The sequence below is a fragment of the Furipterus horrens genome, unplaced genomic scaffold (genome assembly GCF_987537825.1).
Source record: "Furipterus horrens unplaced genomic scaffold, mFurHor1.1.pri manual_scaffold_7, whole genome shotgun sequence".
NCBI lineage: Eukaryota > Metazoa > Chordata > Mammalia > Chiroptera > Furipteridae > Furipterus > Furipterus horrens.
The window spans coordinates 31,667,003-31,685,915 of NW_028327177.1; the positions used below are offsets into that span (position 1 = coordinate 31,667,003).

Genomic DNA, 18,913 nt, shown 5'->3' on the forward strand with positions numbered 1-18,913 from the left:
AAGAGCTACTCTTTCCCTTTGAATAATACTATTTTTAATGGCTACTTAACTACAGTTGGTTGACTCAAGCCTTAGGGCAAGTGTTATGTATTATACTTACTGGTGCCATTGGACATTTTCCTTCTCTTATTTAAAAATAAAGGTGATTCCTATATTTCATTGGGAAATAAAAACCATTCAAGACTATTTATCTACACTTGATATTTAACTAAAATTTTAAAATCTTATTATAGCCACATTTTATAAAAGGCACTCACCACCAGCAATTTTAAGAAAATCTTCACCTGTTGCTTTGTAAACCTAAGAAAAGAAAGGAAAATTAAAATAGTTTCTGAGCATTCTAATGTTCATACTCAAGATGTCAAGGATCTCAGGTTGTGAGGATGTACCTCAATGTACCGGGTTCCCATGTGATGTTTGTGCCTCTGTAGTGCTAGGTCTCTGTGCTCCTCACTCACAAACCTAACCAGAGCTTCTCCATTCCTTCGACCCTGGGCATTCAGACAAAGTGCTGCACCACCCCTTTGAGAAGAAAAGAACAGAGCAGTAGGAAAAGTAATACAGTCAGGAAAAATAATGGGAAACCCATTATCCCTTTGGGATTGTTAAGTAAAATAAGAGACTAAAGAAAACCAACTTGGCAATATTGAGTCCTTTGAAGAATCTTGCAATATCTTGATCTGAAGACTGCCACGGTAAACCTCGTGCCCTGACTACTGTGTTGTCATCAATAAGTTCCATCTTGCTGCTGTGGATCAAGCAAAACTTCAGGTTGCATGGTTTATGCTAGTGAGTCTGATCTATTACCCCTTGAAAGGCAATTTGCTTATTTACATATGTGGTATTATTTATTTGGAGTTCAGAGACTTTTGATATTGCCTGCTTTACTCTGTAACCTCAAAAATTATCTGGGCACAATTCAAAGTTATTTTTAGGTGCTTCACTATAGATTCAATACAGTTGCCTCACCCAGCAAATCATCTATCAGCTGAGTTGCTGCTTGCTTGCCATAAACTCAAAAGGACCCAGGATCAATTCATAGGAAGCAGAGTTCTCTCAATATCCTAATGGCCTATAAGTTCTAGAACCAAGAAGGACAGGTTCAAATTCACTCTCCAAACTGGCCAGTACACCAGTCGGTTTTAAACCCAATTTGACAGCAAGATTTCAGATCTGTGTAAAGCTGGTGATTAACCCACATCAGGAACGTGTGTGCACAGTCACAAGTCTGCCATTAAAATATCTCCCCTATCAAACGGGAGCCATCACAGAGAGTGTTTATGGAAATGCTTGGGAGTGACCACACCTTAATGAGTCATTTGCAAATCACGTATGATATATTTTGACACGTTTTGATGTTCTATTCCTACTATATTCATATTTTCAGTACTCCTAGGACATTTTCCTAATGAGTCACTTTCTCCACAACTAAATAGGCCTCAACGTCTCTCTGTGGGCAAAGATGTCAGAAGTTTCTGTTCACGTCAGGCACCAATCTCACGGAATTTGCTACAGGGATTTCCAAACTCAAGCAGGTCTACCTGTGATCACAAACAGAGATACCACCATTTCATATACTCCTCCCCAGTTATTTCCTTTGCTTTGAAGTAGAAGCTGATAGAGCATACTTTAAATTATCTCAGTAAAGATCTTGTGAACTCTTAAAGCCTATGATTTTTCCTTTGGATGTTTCCCAGTGAGAGGATGGATAGTTCATAGGCTAAAATAAGAATTATAGACACAAACACATGATGTACTTAAGGTCATAGTGACTAAGGATGCAAATATTTCATTAAATGTTAATCCCAACATCCAAGCACACTTTAAGATATAACATTCTTTTATAAATGACCAATATTAAAAAAGATAGCCAAAATATAAAGAATATCACAAAACAAATCAAAAGGCTCAAATGGAACAGTACTCAAGTACTCACCAAGTGCCACTTTCAAATTTGTAATTCACTCTCTCTGGATCTGAAAATCTGTGATCTAAAAATGAGAACATATAAATCATCATTTTCGCTTTTAGGGAGACAAAGGTGTGGGAAGAAATTCAAAAGCATAGGTGAGGGAAAGAGGGTGGGATCAAATTCTAGATCTGTATTATTACAACAGTGATACTTACTATAAGGCTCTGAAATCATTGCTAAAATTATATCCCCCATATCTTCAACGTGGGAGGCTCCATACCGGGAGACTGAACTATTCTTCTCTAAATTTAAACCTGGGAGGTTAAGTCAAGGAAACATTTTGGGGAGGTAAAACGACATTGTTTCTAACCTCAAATGAAACTCACGCAGACCTAAGAAGCCAAGTAAAATGTATCTCGACTGGCAATTCTTTGAAATCTCAGTATGGCTGTATCCTATCAGTCTGGACTTCACCCACACTTCCCGTAACCACCAATGCTCTTAGGTAAAATGACCAAATCAACCATGTCTTGAAGTTCTACCAGCAATAAAAATTTGTTGGTTGCACAGCAGTAAATGCATGAATACTGAGACTTTTGTTTCATTTCAAACCATGAGGTATTCAACAAAGTTAATAGAATCCTTCATTCTATATACTGTTATAACAAGTATGCACCTCAGTTAGGACCATAAGGTACTAAATGGCCTTTTTAAGCTTAATATTGGAAAAAGACACCTCAAATTACTGAAAACACTATTTTTGTGATGTCACTTTTACTCAGAACTTCCCTTCTAGAAGATTTTTAGAGCCCCACAGTAAGGCCTTCATGGATGGCAACAAATGCTTTTTCTTTGAGAGTAAATTTGTAAGAAACAATTCAAGAAAAAGAGAGATCTTTAAAGCAGCAACAGAAAAGAAGTTACCTACAAAGGAGTTCCCATAAGACTGTCAGTTGATTTCTCAAAAGAAACTTTGCAGGCAAGAAGGAACTGGCAAGAAGTATTCAAAGGGATGAAAAGCAAGGCCCTACAACCTAGATTACTCTATCTAGCAAAGCTATCATTTAGAATGGAAGGGCAGATAGAGAGCTCCCCAAACAAAGTAAAGCTAAAGGAGTTCATCATCACCAAGCCCATATTATATGAAATGTTAAAGGGACACATTTAAGAAAAAGATCAAAACTATGAAAAGTAAAATGACAACAAACTCATAACTATCAACAAATGAATCTAAGAAAAACAAAAACAAACTAAGCAAACAACTAGAACAGAAACATAGATATGGAAATGATATGAAGGGTTGTCAGTGGGGAGGGGGAAGGGGGAGAACAGGGGAAGAGGTACAGGGATCAAGAAGGGTAACTGGTAGGTACAAAATAAACAGGGGGATGTTAAGAATAGTATAGGAAATGGAGAAGCCAGAGAACTTACATGCATGACCCATGGAAATGAACTAAGGGAGGGGGGATTGCTGGAGAGAAGGGTGGTACTGGGCAGAGGAGGGCAAAGGGGAAAAAACTGGGCCAACTCTAATAGCATAATCAATAAAATTTATTAAAAATAGCCAAATAAGCTTTTTATTTTTATACTGTTTGCTGACTCTTGCCAATATGCAAATTTCTTAAAAACAAACGCAATACTATGGGACTATTTTCTCAACTTTAAAATAAAAACAGTGACCAACAGGCATATGAAAAGATGTTCAACATCATTAATTGGGGAAATGGAAATCAAAACTGTTAATGATCATCTCACATCTGTCAGAATGGCTGTTAAAAAAGATAACAAATAAGTATTTGAAAGGATGTGGAGAAAAGGGAAGCACTGTCAGTGGGAATGTAAACTGGTGCAGCCACTATGAAAAACTATTTTGAAATTCCTCAAAAATTAAGAATAGTGCTATCATATAACCTACCTTTTCCACTTCTGGGTAGTTATCCAAAAAATACAAAAGCACTAATTCAAAAAGATATATACACCCCTGTTTTCATTGCAGCATTATTTAAAATAGCCAAGATATGGAAGCAGCCTAGATGAACGGATAAAGAAGATGTGGTACATACAGGAGTAGACCAAAGTAGGTTTAAAGCTGTAATATAAATAATAATTAATAAATAATGTTTTACATACTCCCAACTATGAACCTTCTTTGCCTACCCTTGTATATACAGTGGAATATTATTCAGCCATAACAAAGATGGAAATATTGCCCTCTGCAACAACATGGAGGGACAGTGAGAGTATCATGCTCAGTGAAATAAATCAGATGAAGACAGACAAGTACCATATGATTTTACTCATATGTGGAATATTAAAAAAACAAAACAAATGAACAAAAAAAATGCAGATCATAGAGGAAGAGATTTGACAGGAAAGGGTTGGGAGAAGGGCAAAAGAGGTGAAAGGGATCAACTGTATTGTGATGGAATGGTAACAAGATTTACAGTGGTAAACACTTTGTAATGCATATAAATATTGAATTATAAAGTTGTACCCTGAAATAAACATAGGCTTGTATACCTATTTTACCACAATTTAAAAAATAAAAGAAACAGCCATCTGGGTGGTGGTTATTAGCATGTTTGCCTTATTTTATAATTTTCTGACTGGTACTTTACAAGGATAAAAAATGACGGCAGATATCAAGAAAATATTTGTAAGTAATATTTCAGCTCAAATGAGGATATATGGTACAATGTTAAAACAGTTCAGAGAGCTCCCTTTCACCAAGCATTACAACCAATCATCTGAAGAGTCAATTCAATGAATAATACCCCTTTCCATCCTCAATTCAAAACACTTTTCATTTCCCCCTGCCTCACCCTTCCTTCACCCCCCCCCCCCACTTCCACCACCCAGGAGAGACCTTGCATCACTTTCCCACTATGCTAGGCAGATTCATTTTTTTGTTATCCCTCACTAGCTACGTGTCTGCAATTAAATATACCACATGTACAAATACAGTCATATGTTCCTTGGCAAACTACTTAAACCCACTAAATTTCAGCTTATCTATAGTCTAAACTATGACCATCTTTAGTTCCCTGGGGGATTTTTGGTAAAGATTAAGTAAGATAAAATAAGCCCAGGCACAAAACAGGCATTTAATAAGTGATGTCCTTCTCCTTCTTTCTAGAACCCTGGGATGACCAACTTTCATAACCCATTATATAATCTCACTGAAGGTCACACTTATGGGTAAAAAACTGAATTCACCTGATGCCTATCTGTATACACTAGGATAATCATCAAGCTAAAATGGTAGGGAATTTCTGCAACACTCTCTCTCTCTCTCTCTCTCTCCATCTTCCAGTGATGAAATAAATGTGCTGCTCACTGAAGAAATATAAAAATCAGTCCCAGGAGATATTTAAACAACAGAGCAATGACCACCTGTTGGTAATTAAAATAGTCACCTGTGGGAAGGCTGTACTATAACATACTTATTAATTCAGGGCCACTTTCAAAGAATATGACAGGGCAGAAAACCAGAACCAAAGGATGAAGTACTTTGGGAAGAAAACTGCCCCACGTTTTCTATGGAGGAATGGGAAAGGGGGTACTTCAAGGATCCTTACAGAACTAAGAAAGATTAGCTGTGACTAGCCATAGTTTATCATATAAAGTGTTACCATTGAATAATCGTTTGAAGCCCTGCAATTCTCGTAACATTTTCAGCTTTGTCAGGAATAAAGAGAATGGAGTAGAGTGAAACGTATCCAACAAATAGAAAACAATCCTACTGTATAAGCCACTACTGGCAAGTAGGGCAAATAAGTCTTTGTTGGGAGGGGTTTTCCTGGGTATTATAGGATTTTTTTTGTAGCATGCTGGCTCCTATCCACTTGATCACGATTTAAAATGTCTCCAGACATTACCACATGTTCCCTGGTGAGCAAAAACCACCTGAGGTTGAGAACCATTGGTGAAAGCTAACAGTTCCCAGTAGCTTTGCCTTCACCCCTTAACCATCGATAGAACTGTCAGAAAACACTCTTACATGTAAGAGACCATTATTGGGCGAGATTTTTAAGGAAAAACTGGCCAAACACCATCTGCTTCCTTCTATTTTCACAATAGTCCTGCCAATAGTAAAACCAAGCAGATGAAGAAACTAGAATTCAGAGACGTGCCGTAACTCATTCAGTCTCCCAGCTGGGAAGGGATGGAGCTGGAATTATAATACAGCTCTGATTTGACTATGTGTACATAATTCCTTGCACCAAGCTTTGCCTAATTTGTTTTGAGCAATACTTTGTGAGAAGCTTTCTACATGTATATGTAAGAGCCAAGTAAAAGACATAGATCTAAAGTAAAAATGTAAAGTATCTTGTCTGTGTAGACATAGATTTGTAGCTGAAGAGTTATTTTTACTGAATTCAACTTTTTAATTAAGAATATGTTCTACAGAGATGTAAATTACAGCCTAGAGAATATAGTCACTAACATCATAATAACTATGTATGGGGCCAGGTGGGTAGTTGAAATATCAGGGGACCACTCTGGAAAGATTTTCTAACCACTATGCTATAGATCTGAAACGAATACAGAATAATATTTAAGTAAAATGTAATTGGAAAAAAATTTTCATAAAGAACATGTTCTAGACATTTGGCTAACTTGGTTCCACATAACATTTCCCAACATGTTTCTCTCAAGTCATCACACACCAGAAGGATCAGCAGTTCTAAGCTGCTAACAACTTTTAAGTCACCTAACCTCCTGCATACCCAGACCACCTCCTTATACACACACCCTCTCTCTTTGTAAGGTTTGTTCAATTCATAATCCTTACCAGAATTTAACATAAACAAATGAAGGGGAGAATACAAGTTTTAGTACCAATTCTTTCCCCTATCAATTTATAATTATATATTGAGTTACTTGCTGCACGTCTGATCTTGAGGGAAGGCAAGATCGGTCTGTGCCTCCTGATTTATGGCTCGTCATGCAACTTACTCACCCTGCCCTGGAGGCAGCCACAACAGCACCAACAGGCTGAGCCAGCTTCCTAACTGAGAAGTGCCGTGAGGAAACGCGGAAAGGTGAAAGCCAGACAGCTGGGAACAAAACTAACATTTCAGGCTACGACCGAGCAAAGTGCTCACAGAGTTTAGAAGTCCAAAGACTTTGCCCATATTTGAACAAGAGGAGTGTTTTCTTTAGTGCCACCTTTAGTAAAAGAGATTTCAGGAGTTAACCCACACTTTTATTAGCTGAAAGTAGAATTCACGGAGAGAAATTTTACAAAGTTCATCAAAGTTCATTAGCTTATCCACTCAAAACAAGTTACCTTTCCTAACGGCCTAAAAATGGACACATTTGGTTCCAGAAGACCCAATTTTCATTTCTAAATATCTTTTTAAACCAGGTTTTTAGTTTATACCTAAGAGAATCACATATATGAAACAAACACACTGTGAAACAATTAAGTTTAAACCACATTATAATTTAAATATTATATATTATAATTGTATCCCAATTCAAAATTTTAACTCAAAGCCATTTTTCCTGCCAGAGACCCCCCAAAAGACAAGTTTGTTTCTTCTCCTTTTATTCTGTTTACTCATTTATTTGTAGTATAACACACCTGCTGGCATTGCCACGCATATTACAATAAAATACCTATGGAAATGAACAAAGGAATAGCAAACAAAATATGTCAAGAGAAAAGTTGAACAAGTGCTCCACCTAAGAACTGAATTTCCCACAATTATGTAAAGAAAAGAAGCAAGTGACAAATTACCCTTACATGAGTTGATCATTTAAAAAATAGGTTCTATAAATGATCTGCTATATTTTAAAGTGAGCTTTGGAAAAAGCTAATCAAGAATGCCTATGTAAAAGAACATAACTAGAAGCCGAGGCAACAAAAACATTTTTGTACCAATAATAAATGTTGGGAAAATAATCTAAAACCATAGTTTTAATTCTATTCCTCAGAGGCTTAGCCTTTCCAAGAGGAAAAAAATATCTACCCTAACAAATATTATTGTAATGAGGCACCACATGAATGTCTAACAAAACTGACAAGTCAATTATACCCCTAGAGCAGGGGTCCCCAACCTCCAGGGCGAGGACCAGTACCGGTCCTACCTGTCCAGGCCTGTTGAGAACCTGACCACACAGCAGGGGGTGAGCTTGAATGTAATGCACCTGAATCATCCTCAAACCATCCCCTTCACCCTCTGTGGGAAAACAGTCATCCACGAAACCAGTCCCTGCTGCCCAAAAGAGTGGGGACTGCTGGCCTAGAAGAAATAAGATGGAAATAGAGGCTAATGCCACAGGAGATGAAAATTTTACTTTAGAAAAAGATATTTATGTGGAATAAATAAGGGAAGGGAGGTTCCATGACAAAAAAACAAGTCTTCTAAAGCCTTCTAAAACAAAAAATTATCCTGGAATTTCCAACTTATAGTTTAAAAGTAAATTGTAATTAAAATAAATCATATGAAATAATCAACGTATCTCCGAGTGCTAGCCAAGAATATATAGTACTTCTAATCCCGTAACTTGTTACAGACCACAAACCAGAGTATTTGACAATTTGGCTCACATCATATTGATGTGATGCCAAAGATAATTTCTTCCCCCTTCTAGCTAATAAGGTCAACCACTAGCCCAGCTTTACTGTACACTTGGTAATATTTAAAATCCCTTTCATACGCACAAAGATACCAGGGGGATTCAGCACTTCCTTCTACTTTTTAAGCAGAGCAATAAAGCTTTGTGAGATTGCAAATGCCCAGTAATTAATCAAAACAAAGACATAAGAGCAGAATGAACCACACTCACAACACACAATATTTTACAAATGGAGAAATGAATTTAATCTTGGAGTTTACCTGTACTAACATGCAGTTGATACTTTAAAAGATCTATATCCAGTCTTGCACAAGTTAAAAAAATTTTAAGTGTAAAGTAGTTTAAATATTGTCTTAAATCAATAAGGAAGTCCTTTTCAAAATCCTTGGCAGCTGTTTTCCTTCATCAGAGACACCCAACAACCTGGTGAGGTTTGAAGGATCACAATCAACTTTGGAGAGTGTGAGGCAGGCTGGGTCCTGGCTAAGTGGTTGTGTATACTGTCTTGTTATTCCTTACATCAGTCATGCCCATTTTAAGATGGAAAAACTGAGGTAGAGAGGTGCAGTAAATTCAACCCCAACAAATCTGATTTTGGAGCTCATGTTCTTAAGCACTTCACTATATGTGAACATTTTAATATTAAAAACAAAAACAAACCAACCAGGCCAACATTACTGTGTTAGTAGCATATGCACACACACACATATCCTTTACCTCCCCATTGAGAGAAGTGGTGAAACACATAAATACACACCCACACCCACTGCTAATCTTTGGATGTGCAGGCAAGAGTGGTTTAGTGATTTTTCTTTTTACCCTGATAGTAGAAAGCTGCACTAGTAAAATGGCATTCATCAATAATATCAAACAGTACATACAGATGCAATGCCCTATAACTGGCTAGAAATTTTACAAAATCAACTTCCCTTTCCTGTTGAATAGTTTACTCAGTATGTGCTGAGGAAACACAGAATGTAAATTTATAAGGGAGATAATCTATTTTAAATGCCAGCCCCACCCTCAAATAATCTTTATATGCTCTAGTTAATGAGCAGGACGTTCACATCAGACTCAGGATCAAATGTTGGCACTCCTATCAGAAGAGGAAACCTCCAAGCCTCAGTTCCCCCAGCTTTAAAAAGGGGTGATAACCACCTCCACTGGGCTGTTATGAGACTATTGGTGGGATATATGTAGTAAGCTCTCAATTGACAATTCTCTTCTTTCACCTGCTCTCCTTACAAGCCCATACTTTATTAAAAATAAGACCTTAGTAAAGGCTTGGAAAGTGGAGTAAACAAAACAGGAGAAGTCTTGATTAAAAAGAATCAGTTCACAAATAACAAAGCTTACAAAAATAGGTCAAGAAACCAGAAGAAGCTAATTCCACCCAGCATGAGGGGGATAAAATAGGGTTACATACTCTTTTTAAAAACTGGTCAACTCATTTATATAAATAGTCTCATAATCAAAATGTCCTTTTGTCAGGAGACAATTAGTATTAATTTCTACATGGGCTCTAAGACAACTTCTTCCTCAAAACAAACAACAACAAATCACAGGGGCCCCAATGCCTGTCACCACACCCTCACCACCTCACATGATTAAGTAAAAAGCTTACAAAACACCACCCACAGCTCACCTACTAACTGAGGTCTTCTTTCCAGCTGGGACTGCACAACTCAAAAAGCAGGTGACAGCACTGATACTGGCGTAATTCAGGCCCAGCACTGACTCTGCAAGTGGCTTTAGAACCAACACAATAACAAAATAGGGAAATAAGTGCTAAAATAAGAACCAGAACTGCATTCAAGCAATTCCTAAAATCCATTCTTTCATCAAAGTGGTCATACTTTCCGGTTACGTAGCACCTGATACAACACTTTCACTTGGGACTATCGGAGATAAAATTGAGGCGTAGAAAAGGCAAGTAACTTTCCTAAGAAAGCACAGTTGCATATTCTCTTCCTTGTCCCTTTCCAGGAGTTGGCAAGAGCCTCCTTCCCCTGCTGGTTTACCTGGTGGAACAGGTAATCCACTCAGAAGCAAGTAACTCTCCTACTTGGCAAAACCACCAAGGATGTGTAATGATCATCTTTAGCTTTTCAAATTTAGTGCCAATTCCATATTACAAAGGAAAATGTTTAGTGGTCTTAAAGAACAGGACAACTCTTCAGTTCAGACTCTGTAAAAATCCTTTGCATAGATAAGGACAAATTGATTTTTAAAATATAATTGCTTTTGATCTGAAGAATTGGTTTGGTGGCTTACTCAGGGAAATAATGATTCCTTTGAATAGGAGTCATAAAACAACTGAACATCGTAGCAATATAAAACAAAAACCACTACTAGGAAAGCTTAATAATATTTCTTACCCATTAAATGAGAAAAAAACATGCAAATAAACATTAATAAAAACACATAAGATTAAAATCCACTTCTTCATTGGCAATAAAACTATAAATCTAAGACTCTCCCTATGTAAGCCAAAAGAAACTAGACTTTTATTAAACTCAATTTTAAGAAATATAAAATTCCCTAGTTTTTCAATGAATGCATTACTTAATTAGACCCTTTCTAAAATTTCAGGTGTGACGTACCTGAAATGGAGCCCGACTTAGCTTTATTCACAATTCATCTGTTATATTTGATTTTCATCTCCATGACATTTGAAAAGAACTACCAACGAATAGAACTAGGATTAAAAGGAATGGCAAAAAATAATTGGCATAGCATCCTACCCATTCACCTAAAGGTCAGATAACGCAACTTTTTATTTTAAAAAGTAACATATACTGGGGTGTGTAGATAATACAGCATAAAGCAAGTAAAAAGCCCAGTTTACCATACTGAAAGTGTTTAATAATAACCCCAAATCTTATGCGTGTGAAACTTAAGAAACTAAGAACAAAAAAATAGATAAACTTCTGACAAGTTTTCTCTCAACTGTCAACATATTGAGAAAACCAAAATACTTAAATATAAAAATCTTTTGTTTGTAGCTATGGAAGTTTTTACTAGTATCTGACCTGTAATCACTAGGGAAAGATTTTCTTTGCTAGAAGAGGAAACTAAATAGTCAGAGATAAACAGTTCTTAAAATACTGCTTTTCCTATTCAAATTGTCTTTTTCTAAATTAAGACAACTTATTATAGTTTTCCCTCCACTCTCAACTGATATATTTTTTAGAATTTTTGGTTCTCTATTTTGTACCACTGTATCAAATAGTTCAGCATTTGCTATGGACTGTACTGTGTCCCTCTCAAAAATTCATATGTTGAAACTCTATCCCCCAATGTGACTGTATCTGGAGACAGTATTCAGGAGGCAGTTAAAAGTCATAAAGAAGAGGCTTAACTTGTTAGACCTATGGACACAGAGAGGAAAAGGAAGATACTTCCTCCACTTCTCCACCCACCCATGGAAATACAGTGAGGTGGTAGCAAGAACCCACACCAGAAAATGACCATGCTGTAATCCTGACCTTAGACTTCCCAGATTCCAGAACTATGAGAAAATAAATTCGTTAAGTCACCCAATCTATGGTATCTGTTATGGCAGCCTAAGCTAACTAACACAGCATTCAAACCAACAAAACAAAAAGTAAGAATTTTTCTCTTGTCCCAACCGTCTAACAAAATTCTTACAAGAATTCCCTCAAAATGCGCTTACTCCACCCTTCTCCTAGCACTACTGGCAGCTAAACCAGTAACTAACCAGTAGCTAAACTAGCTAAACCAAAATTGCGCTGTTTCCAGTAAGAAGGTAAATAAAATGGGTTTGACCTGCTTACAAGCGGTTAGGAAAAATATGCAAGCAACCTTTTTCAATCAAGAAAAGAGATTTTGAAATAAAACAAAAATCAGGCGTTAGCTCCTGAAAAAGAATGAGAAAGTTTAAGAATAAACATCTATTACCCACAAGTTCCTGAAAGCAACTTGAAGCCAACTTCATGACGATTCTCACAGTGGCTTTGGGCGTGTCACCTAACCCTTCTATTACTCAGTATTCTATCTGATATGTTAGCACATGACTGCTTATTAATTAGTACTTTAAAAAGTTACTGGATGAAGATAATGGGTCATTCATGACTACAAGATTTGTGATTATTAAATTTACTTTTAAATACATAACACATTAGATACACTAATCTTGGTAATAAAAAATTGGGGGGGGGGGTAAAATCCCAACCTCACTTTAATTCAAAGATGGCCTATTATAATCAACATGATCTTATATGTATTTGACAATCCCAGGGAAGGTTAAAAGGATTACCAACAAACAACTGTTATTAAAGAAAATATATTCACTACTTAAAAATAATTCTTATTTACTCAAAAGAAGCTAAAATAAACCCTAAAACCAAGATAATCAAGAACAATTGGCTTCTGAATTGGTATCAAAGAAATTAGTCTTCACATTCTTCAATTCAACAATAACAACAAAAAAAAACCCCAAAAAACAAACAAACCCAACCACTCCCTTAATATGAAATTGAATTCTATTTTAGATCTATTCAATTCACAAAAATTCATCTAACTCATTATTTAATTCCTTATTATAATTCAACAAATTATAACACCTTTAAAAGATGCCTATAATTGGCCCTGACTGGTATGGCTCAGTGGACTGGGTGTCTTCCAGCAAACAGAAATGGTGCTGGTTCAATTCCAGGTCAGGGCACATGCCTGCGTTGCGACCCAGGTCCCAGGTTGGGGGTGTGCAAGAGGCAATAAGATTGAGGTGCTCCTCTCCCTTTCTTTCTCCCTCCCTAATCCCCACCTTAAAAAAAAAAAAAAAATGCCTATAATTGTACCATTTGTTCTTCATAGCACATACACAAATTTAAGACAGGCCATTTCATCCATAAACTGACAATGTTAAAAATGTTTCTTGAATTACCCTTTTCCTGCAGCTATCTTTTCAAATGTTTCTTGGGTAATCATTTAAAGGATACACTCTGTCATTGCTGAAACATCCAGTTTATCAATATCAGGTGAACCAGGGCAGCACTTCTTGAATTCTTTTCGAAGATCAAAAAAGGAATAGAAGCATTCAGGCAATAATACATTCTGAGGGAGGACAAGGTATACATCGTTAACTAGATGAATTTAGTTCACCGTTTCCATAATAATTAGGAATCTAAGAATTGAATGTAAGTATATTTTACCACAATTAAAATAATTTTAAACTGATTATTAGGGTGCTTTTATTTCTTGCTATAGTATTATATCCTATATACAAATCTCATGGGAAAAATCCATCTTATTTTAAGGCAATTGATTATAATGTTTGTGTTCCACTATGTATTCCATTCAAAACATTTCTGAAGCTATAATATATTTGGGCTATTATATTTTATATTTTGTTTATTAAAACTACACTCTTTATCTAGCTGTAATCATTTTAGACTACCTGTATTTTCAGACAGCAAATTAGCTCTCAGTTCTCATATAAATGCATACATTTACAATGTATACCTAAACATAGGATTCAGTTATAAAACACAGTAGTTTTAAATAATGAGTTGTAATAATACATATTTTCTGTACTAAAATCAGATTAAGATAGTGAATCCCTGATTACTGAAAAGGATTTATTTTTTTGCCAAATTAGAGTCCCACATTAATTTTTCTGACCATTATTCTAGCTATACCTGAGCAGTCAAATTAGACTTAAAAAAATAAAGATATCAAAAATCTCAAAGGCAAAGAAAAAATAGCTACCTGTTGTTCTTAGCTATTAGCACCACTCCTATGGTTATTAAACAAAGCAACTGTCTGGGCACATATTAAACTATCGTTTCTTTTTTCTTTTCCTGGACAAAAAAACCCTTATTGAATAACTTCCAAAGATTTTCTGTAACTGAACTTAGATTTTTCTTAAAATTTCAAAACCTCTCATTGCATTCACTTACTGGCAATTTCTTCTCATTTGTACATTAGAAAGCCAAGGACATAAAGACTTTTTAATGTTTGTAACCCGCAACCTTTATTCGATAATGTCTGTATCTAAATTTCCTCTTTTGGATTCTATTAGATGTAATCTGCTTATGCTATATTTGAAATAGGTATCACTATACTGTGGTCAATTTTCAAAATAGTTACCAAAATAATCATGCATCCTCATAATTACTTACAAAATGTTCATTTAAAAGCTATTTATGACATTAACTCACATGTTCAACAATAAAAGATTGGTTTAAATAGCTGTATCCATTTAAAATATTGAATATTTTATTTAGTGCTTACAGAAGATACTGATGTTATATTAAAATATTAAGTAGGCTAAAAGGTTTTTGTAGTGTGAATGCTCCTTGTAAAAATAAAGCTTTTCTACAAAAATCTGAAAGAAGATATCCAAATATGTTCATATCAGAGGAAAAGTTATTATTTCCTGAGTGGCAGGATGATTTACTTTTATGTTTTACCATTTTCTCTACTTTTCCTTAGTGAATAGAGTAACTTTCATTATGATACTAAACTGTTTTAGTTTCTTATTTTATGATACTAAATTAATTGTTTCAGTTTTCTTTATCAAAATCCTAATATAAGTGACTCAAGAAAGTGTCTCAGTTTTTCTCTGGAGGTTTTCCCGCATCAAGGCAGCCCATTTAAAATAACAAAACCAGCTGTTTTCTTTCAGCTCAATGGGGAAAGAATGAAGTTTTACCACTCCTCATATGAGTTTGAGAGGGGAAAATTCTCATAAGTATCTATTTCTGGATCAAGGGTATATAGTGATTGGTCTAGTATTTAATTAACAAAAAACACTCCCCCTTTTTAATCAAATAATTACTAAGGTTTCTACAACCCTCAAGATATAGGAACTTAAGTTTCTCCTTGAAACTTTTAAAATTATTATACATTTATTTTATTTCTTCCCTTTTCCCTACCGGAGTAAAGACAGAAATCTGCAATGACTACTCACTTGTGATATCAACTGTCAGTCTAAACCTTTCATTGCCAGAATTGCTTCATACAGTTTCCCTAAAAATATTTTACTTTCATCCTTTCAAGGTATAGCTTAAACTAATTAAGTTGATCAAATGTACTATATTAGCAATGATTGGCTACACTAGGTCTGCTATCTATGCTCTCTCCATTTTCCCACAGCCCCTGTTTCTTCTCAGGGAGAGAAATCACATTACATCTACAGGAAGATTGCCTTTTTCTCACTCCATACTCTTTTCCATTATCAGAAAGATAAGCAAAGGTAAAAGATAGGGCTGACTCTGTTGTTTTGATACAGGATTCAATCAGTTTTGAACATTTACTTTAAGTCAGACAAAGCACAGTATACCTTAATTAATGTTTCACTGATTAGATGGCAAAGTCTTACTTTCCCAATACAAACTTTTAAATGAAAATATTAGAATTACAATTTAAAAGGTTTAATTGAACATTTTTTCTTTGTTCATTCCTTTCTAGGATAAAGCATTTTCCATACAGATAGGAATATTACAGTGTTAAAATACAGTTCTCTCCTACTTGTAGTTACTTCAAGTGTCAAAAATTCAGCTAATATGCTTTAGAAAAAGAACATCAAAAGCATTTCACAAACTTAACATAAACAAAAAGAAAACTTCATTAAGTCATCAGAGGGTTCTCGCTAGAATTACTGCAATCTCAAACATCTCTATGAAAGTGTCATGAATTTTGCATTTGTGGTAAAATATACATAACAATACTTAACATTTTAACAACTTAAGTACACAGTTCAGTGATATTAAGTACATTTATATTGTTGCACAAGCATCACCACTTTGTCATCTTTTCAAACTGAAATTCTGTACCCATGAAACAATAGCTCCCCATATGCATCTATTTAAAATCGAGAAACTTAGATAAACCATTAAAAAAAATAAAAAGCCTCCATTCACCCCAGAGATCCATCAGTTTTGGGGAAGCCAACACACTTACCTTCTTGGAAGCCTCGGGATGCAGGATTTGCCTGACATGAAGCTGCCCATCAGTACAGAGACAGAAAGAGGTTCCTACCCCAATATTTAGTTCATTGCTCACTGACTGGTTAAACTGAAAAGAACAAGACACAGAATGCAACTGATGCAGGATTTACAAACTCTGCAAAGTGGCCCCCCCTTGGTGATAACCAGGGAAAACCAAGCTAAGTGCTGTGAAAAGTGAAACAGGCGCTCTGGGAAGTACTAGAAAGACTAGGCTCCCACAAACTGTCCAGCTTCTTTTAAAAAGGGAAGCTTTCCAATCAACCCGCAGTTTAGCGCGAGAGAATTCAGTAAATGTATTCTATCGTCCGTTCGTATCCCCTTCTATTTCTGTAAAAAAATACACGACTTTTAAATCAAAGACCTCGTTTCATCAGCTGATTGCCTTCAGATTACATCATTCCCTGGTGTTACTTTTTGTTTTAGGCTTAAGAAAGATGCCAGTTGGGCAACGTGGGTAATGAGTATATAGACCACCGGCAAGTCTGGTAACACGTTTCCTGAATCACACCTCAGAAATTATGACTTTACCCTATAATTCGCAACTCGTGTGCTAGGGCAGGGACGGGACGGGACACTCACCTGTGCACAGGTGTTGGGCGCCTCCCCCAACCCCGAAGCAGCCGCTTTTTTGGTCACTTCAATTCCAAAAAGGTGATTCCACCACTTTCACAGTGACCCAACCAGCAGCTCTACGAGTCCGGGCCTGCAAACCCTCCCTGCCAATAGGACCAAGGCCACTTAAAGTAATAAAGGAACCGGAACCGAGCCTTTGGGCACTCAGTATCCTGAAACCAGGTTCTCAGCGCGTGGCCTGCGCGGCCGCGGGTCTACACCACAGCGCCCCCTGCCCCAGGGTGAAGCCACAAACCCAAACGCAGAGTACAGGGGAGTCAAGGGTCTGGGCCAGGGAATGGGGGCGCTAGGATTCAAACTCCGCTCATGACTCAATTGGTAAAATCCGGCTGATTCTCTGGCCCAGGGAATGACTCAGGAATCAACTCGAAAACTAGCGAATTTTGGTCCTAGACCCTGGGGTTTGGAAGATGAAGAGAAATAGCGACCTCCTCCCAAAACGTCCGACCCCGACCTCCAAGCTGGGTCTCCACCCACGCGGCCGGGCGTCTAGTCCCCGGGAATGCGAGTGGACCGCGGGGCGAGGGTGAGGGGCCTGGTAGGGCTGGGCCCGCTGCCGGGGACGCCTGGGCGTAGAGGCTGGGGTGGGCGGCGCGGCCCAGGGCTGTCACCTGTCGGAGGGCTTGGTCCAGCTGCGGCGCCGAGGACAGCTTTTCGGCGTCGATCTTAGTTTCTTCTTTACACTCCTCCGTCAGCTCCAACAGATCCGGTCTAACTAGCACTTCGTGCAACTGTCCCACCTCCGAGGGAAAAACGCAGGAGTCAGTTTCCCCTTTCCTCAATTTGGGGGCCTCTTTTACACCCTCCTCCCTCACACCCCTACTGGGGCGGCCCAGGCCTCCGGAGGGGTCTCGTCTCAAAAATCAAAGCTCACTTTTCGCCAGCGGCTCCGGCCGAGAGGTCGACGCGGAACTGCCCCCGACTCCACCCCCACCAGAATCAGGACGGAAAAGTCCTGGAAGCGGACACTGCGGCCCCAGGGATTCCAGCCCGTCTCCGCGGGGCGTCCCCCGACTGGCAGAGAACCTGGCCCGGCGGCGCCCGGCCTCCCCACCTGAGCCGGATTTTGGAGGGCTGAAATGGCTCCAAGGCTGTTGGCCAACAAGTCTGATTTTACTGTGGATTCTCTAGGCCCCAGGTCCCCCTCACAAGTGAACAAACTAGAGCACTTGTTTACCGACCTCCCCCCTAACTTCTACAACAAACTTCTTGCCCCACCCCTCTCATTTGGGCAGATTTGTGGAGAAATACCTTCTTGTTGGCCAGATCCACGACTTTCCATAACAGCAGGATCAGCTCTTTCTCATCCGAGCCCAGCTTGGCCCCAGTGGCCCCAGCAGTGATTCCAAAAAGCACCACCAAGTAGTCCGGAGACGCCGTCATGACGATAGGTGGGGAGGGGGAAAAGGGGGGTCGAGAGGCAGTGAGGTGGACTGGAAGTGAGAAGAGAAAACCTGTGCTAAAACCTCTCCTAAAAGAAAAGGAAAGAGCGCCCACCCACCCCCCCTCCTCCTCCTCGCCGCTGCTGGTGCAAAAGGCGGTAACCAACCACCCAAGCCGACACCTGGCCAGTGCTCCACACCCTGGGCGGGAAGGGGGCTGGGAAGGAGGGCGCAGCAGACCTGCCCTTTTTTCTATTCAATGGCCCTAGCGTCTATGCAAAAAGCTTGGAGCAGGGCTGCACCCCCGGGAGGCGCGCGCAATGGCTGAAAGCTTTTCTGTTTTGGGATATGGCTCTACCTGCCCGCCCCTTCCCCCTCCCCCACGTGGTGCAGGTAAGAGACACCTGGCGGCGCCGGCCCATTGG

The 18,913-nt window shown here is 38.1% G+C and overlaps 1 protein-coding gene across 5 annotated transcripts in view; it reads right to left on the reverse strand.

Annotated features, from left to right (window-relative positions):
• ESRP1 (epithelial splicing regulatory protein 1) overlaps positions 1-18,606 on the reverse strand; it is a 50,771-nt gene extending 32,165 nt beyond the window's left edge. For 4 of the 5 annotated variants that reach the window (XM_090283554.1, XM_090283557.1, XM_090283556.1 and 1 more), the window contains exons 1-9: positions 18,358-18,606; positions 17,718-17,846; positions 16,427-16,540; positions 13,462-13,576; positions 2,128-2,226; positions 1,937-1,991; positions 638-748; positions 390-522; positions 258-300 (exon numbers count right to left, since the gene is read on the reverse strand). In XM_090283554.1, the coding sequence (XP_090139680.1) occupies positions 258-300; positions 390-522; positions 638-748; positions 1,937-1,991; positions 2,128-2,226; positions 13,462-13,576; positions 16,427-16,540; positions 17,718-17,846; positions 18,358-18,489 (931 nt within the window). In that variant the 5' untranslated portion in view covers positions 18,490-18,606. The remainder of the gene's footprint in view (positions 1-257; positions 301-389; positions 523-637; positions 749-1,936; positions 1,992-2,127; positions 2,227-13,461; positions 13,577-16,426; positions 16,541-17,717; positions 17,847-18,357) is intronic. The other variant, XM_090283558.1, reaches the window with a different exon arrangement.
• Positions 18,607-18,913: the final 307 nt, after the last annotated feature.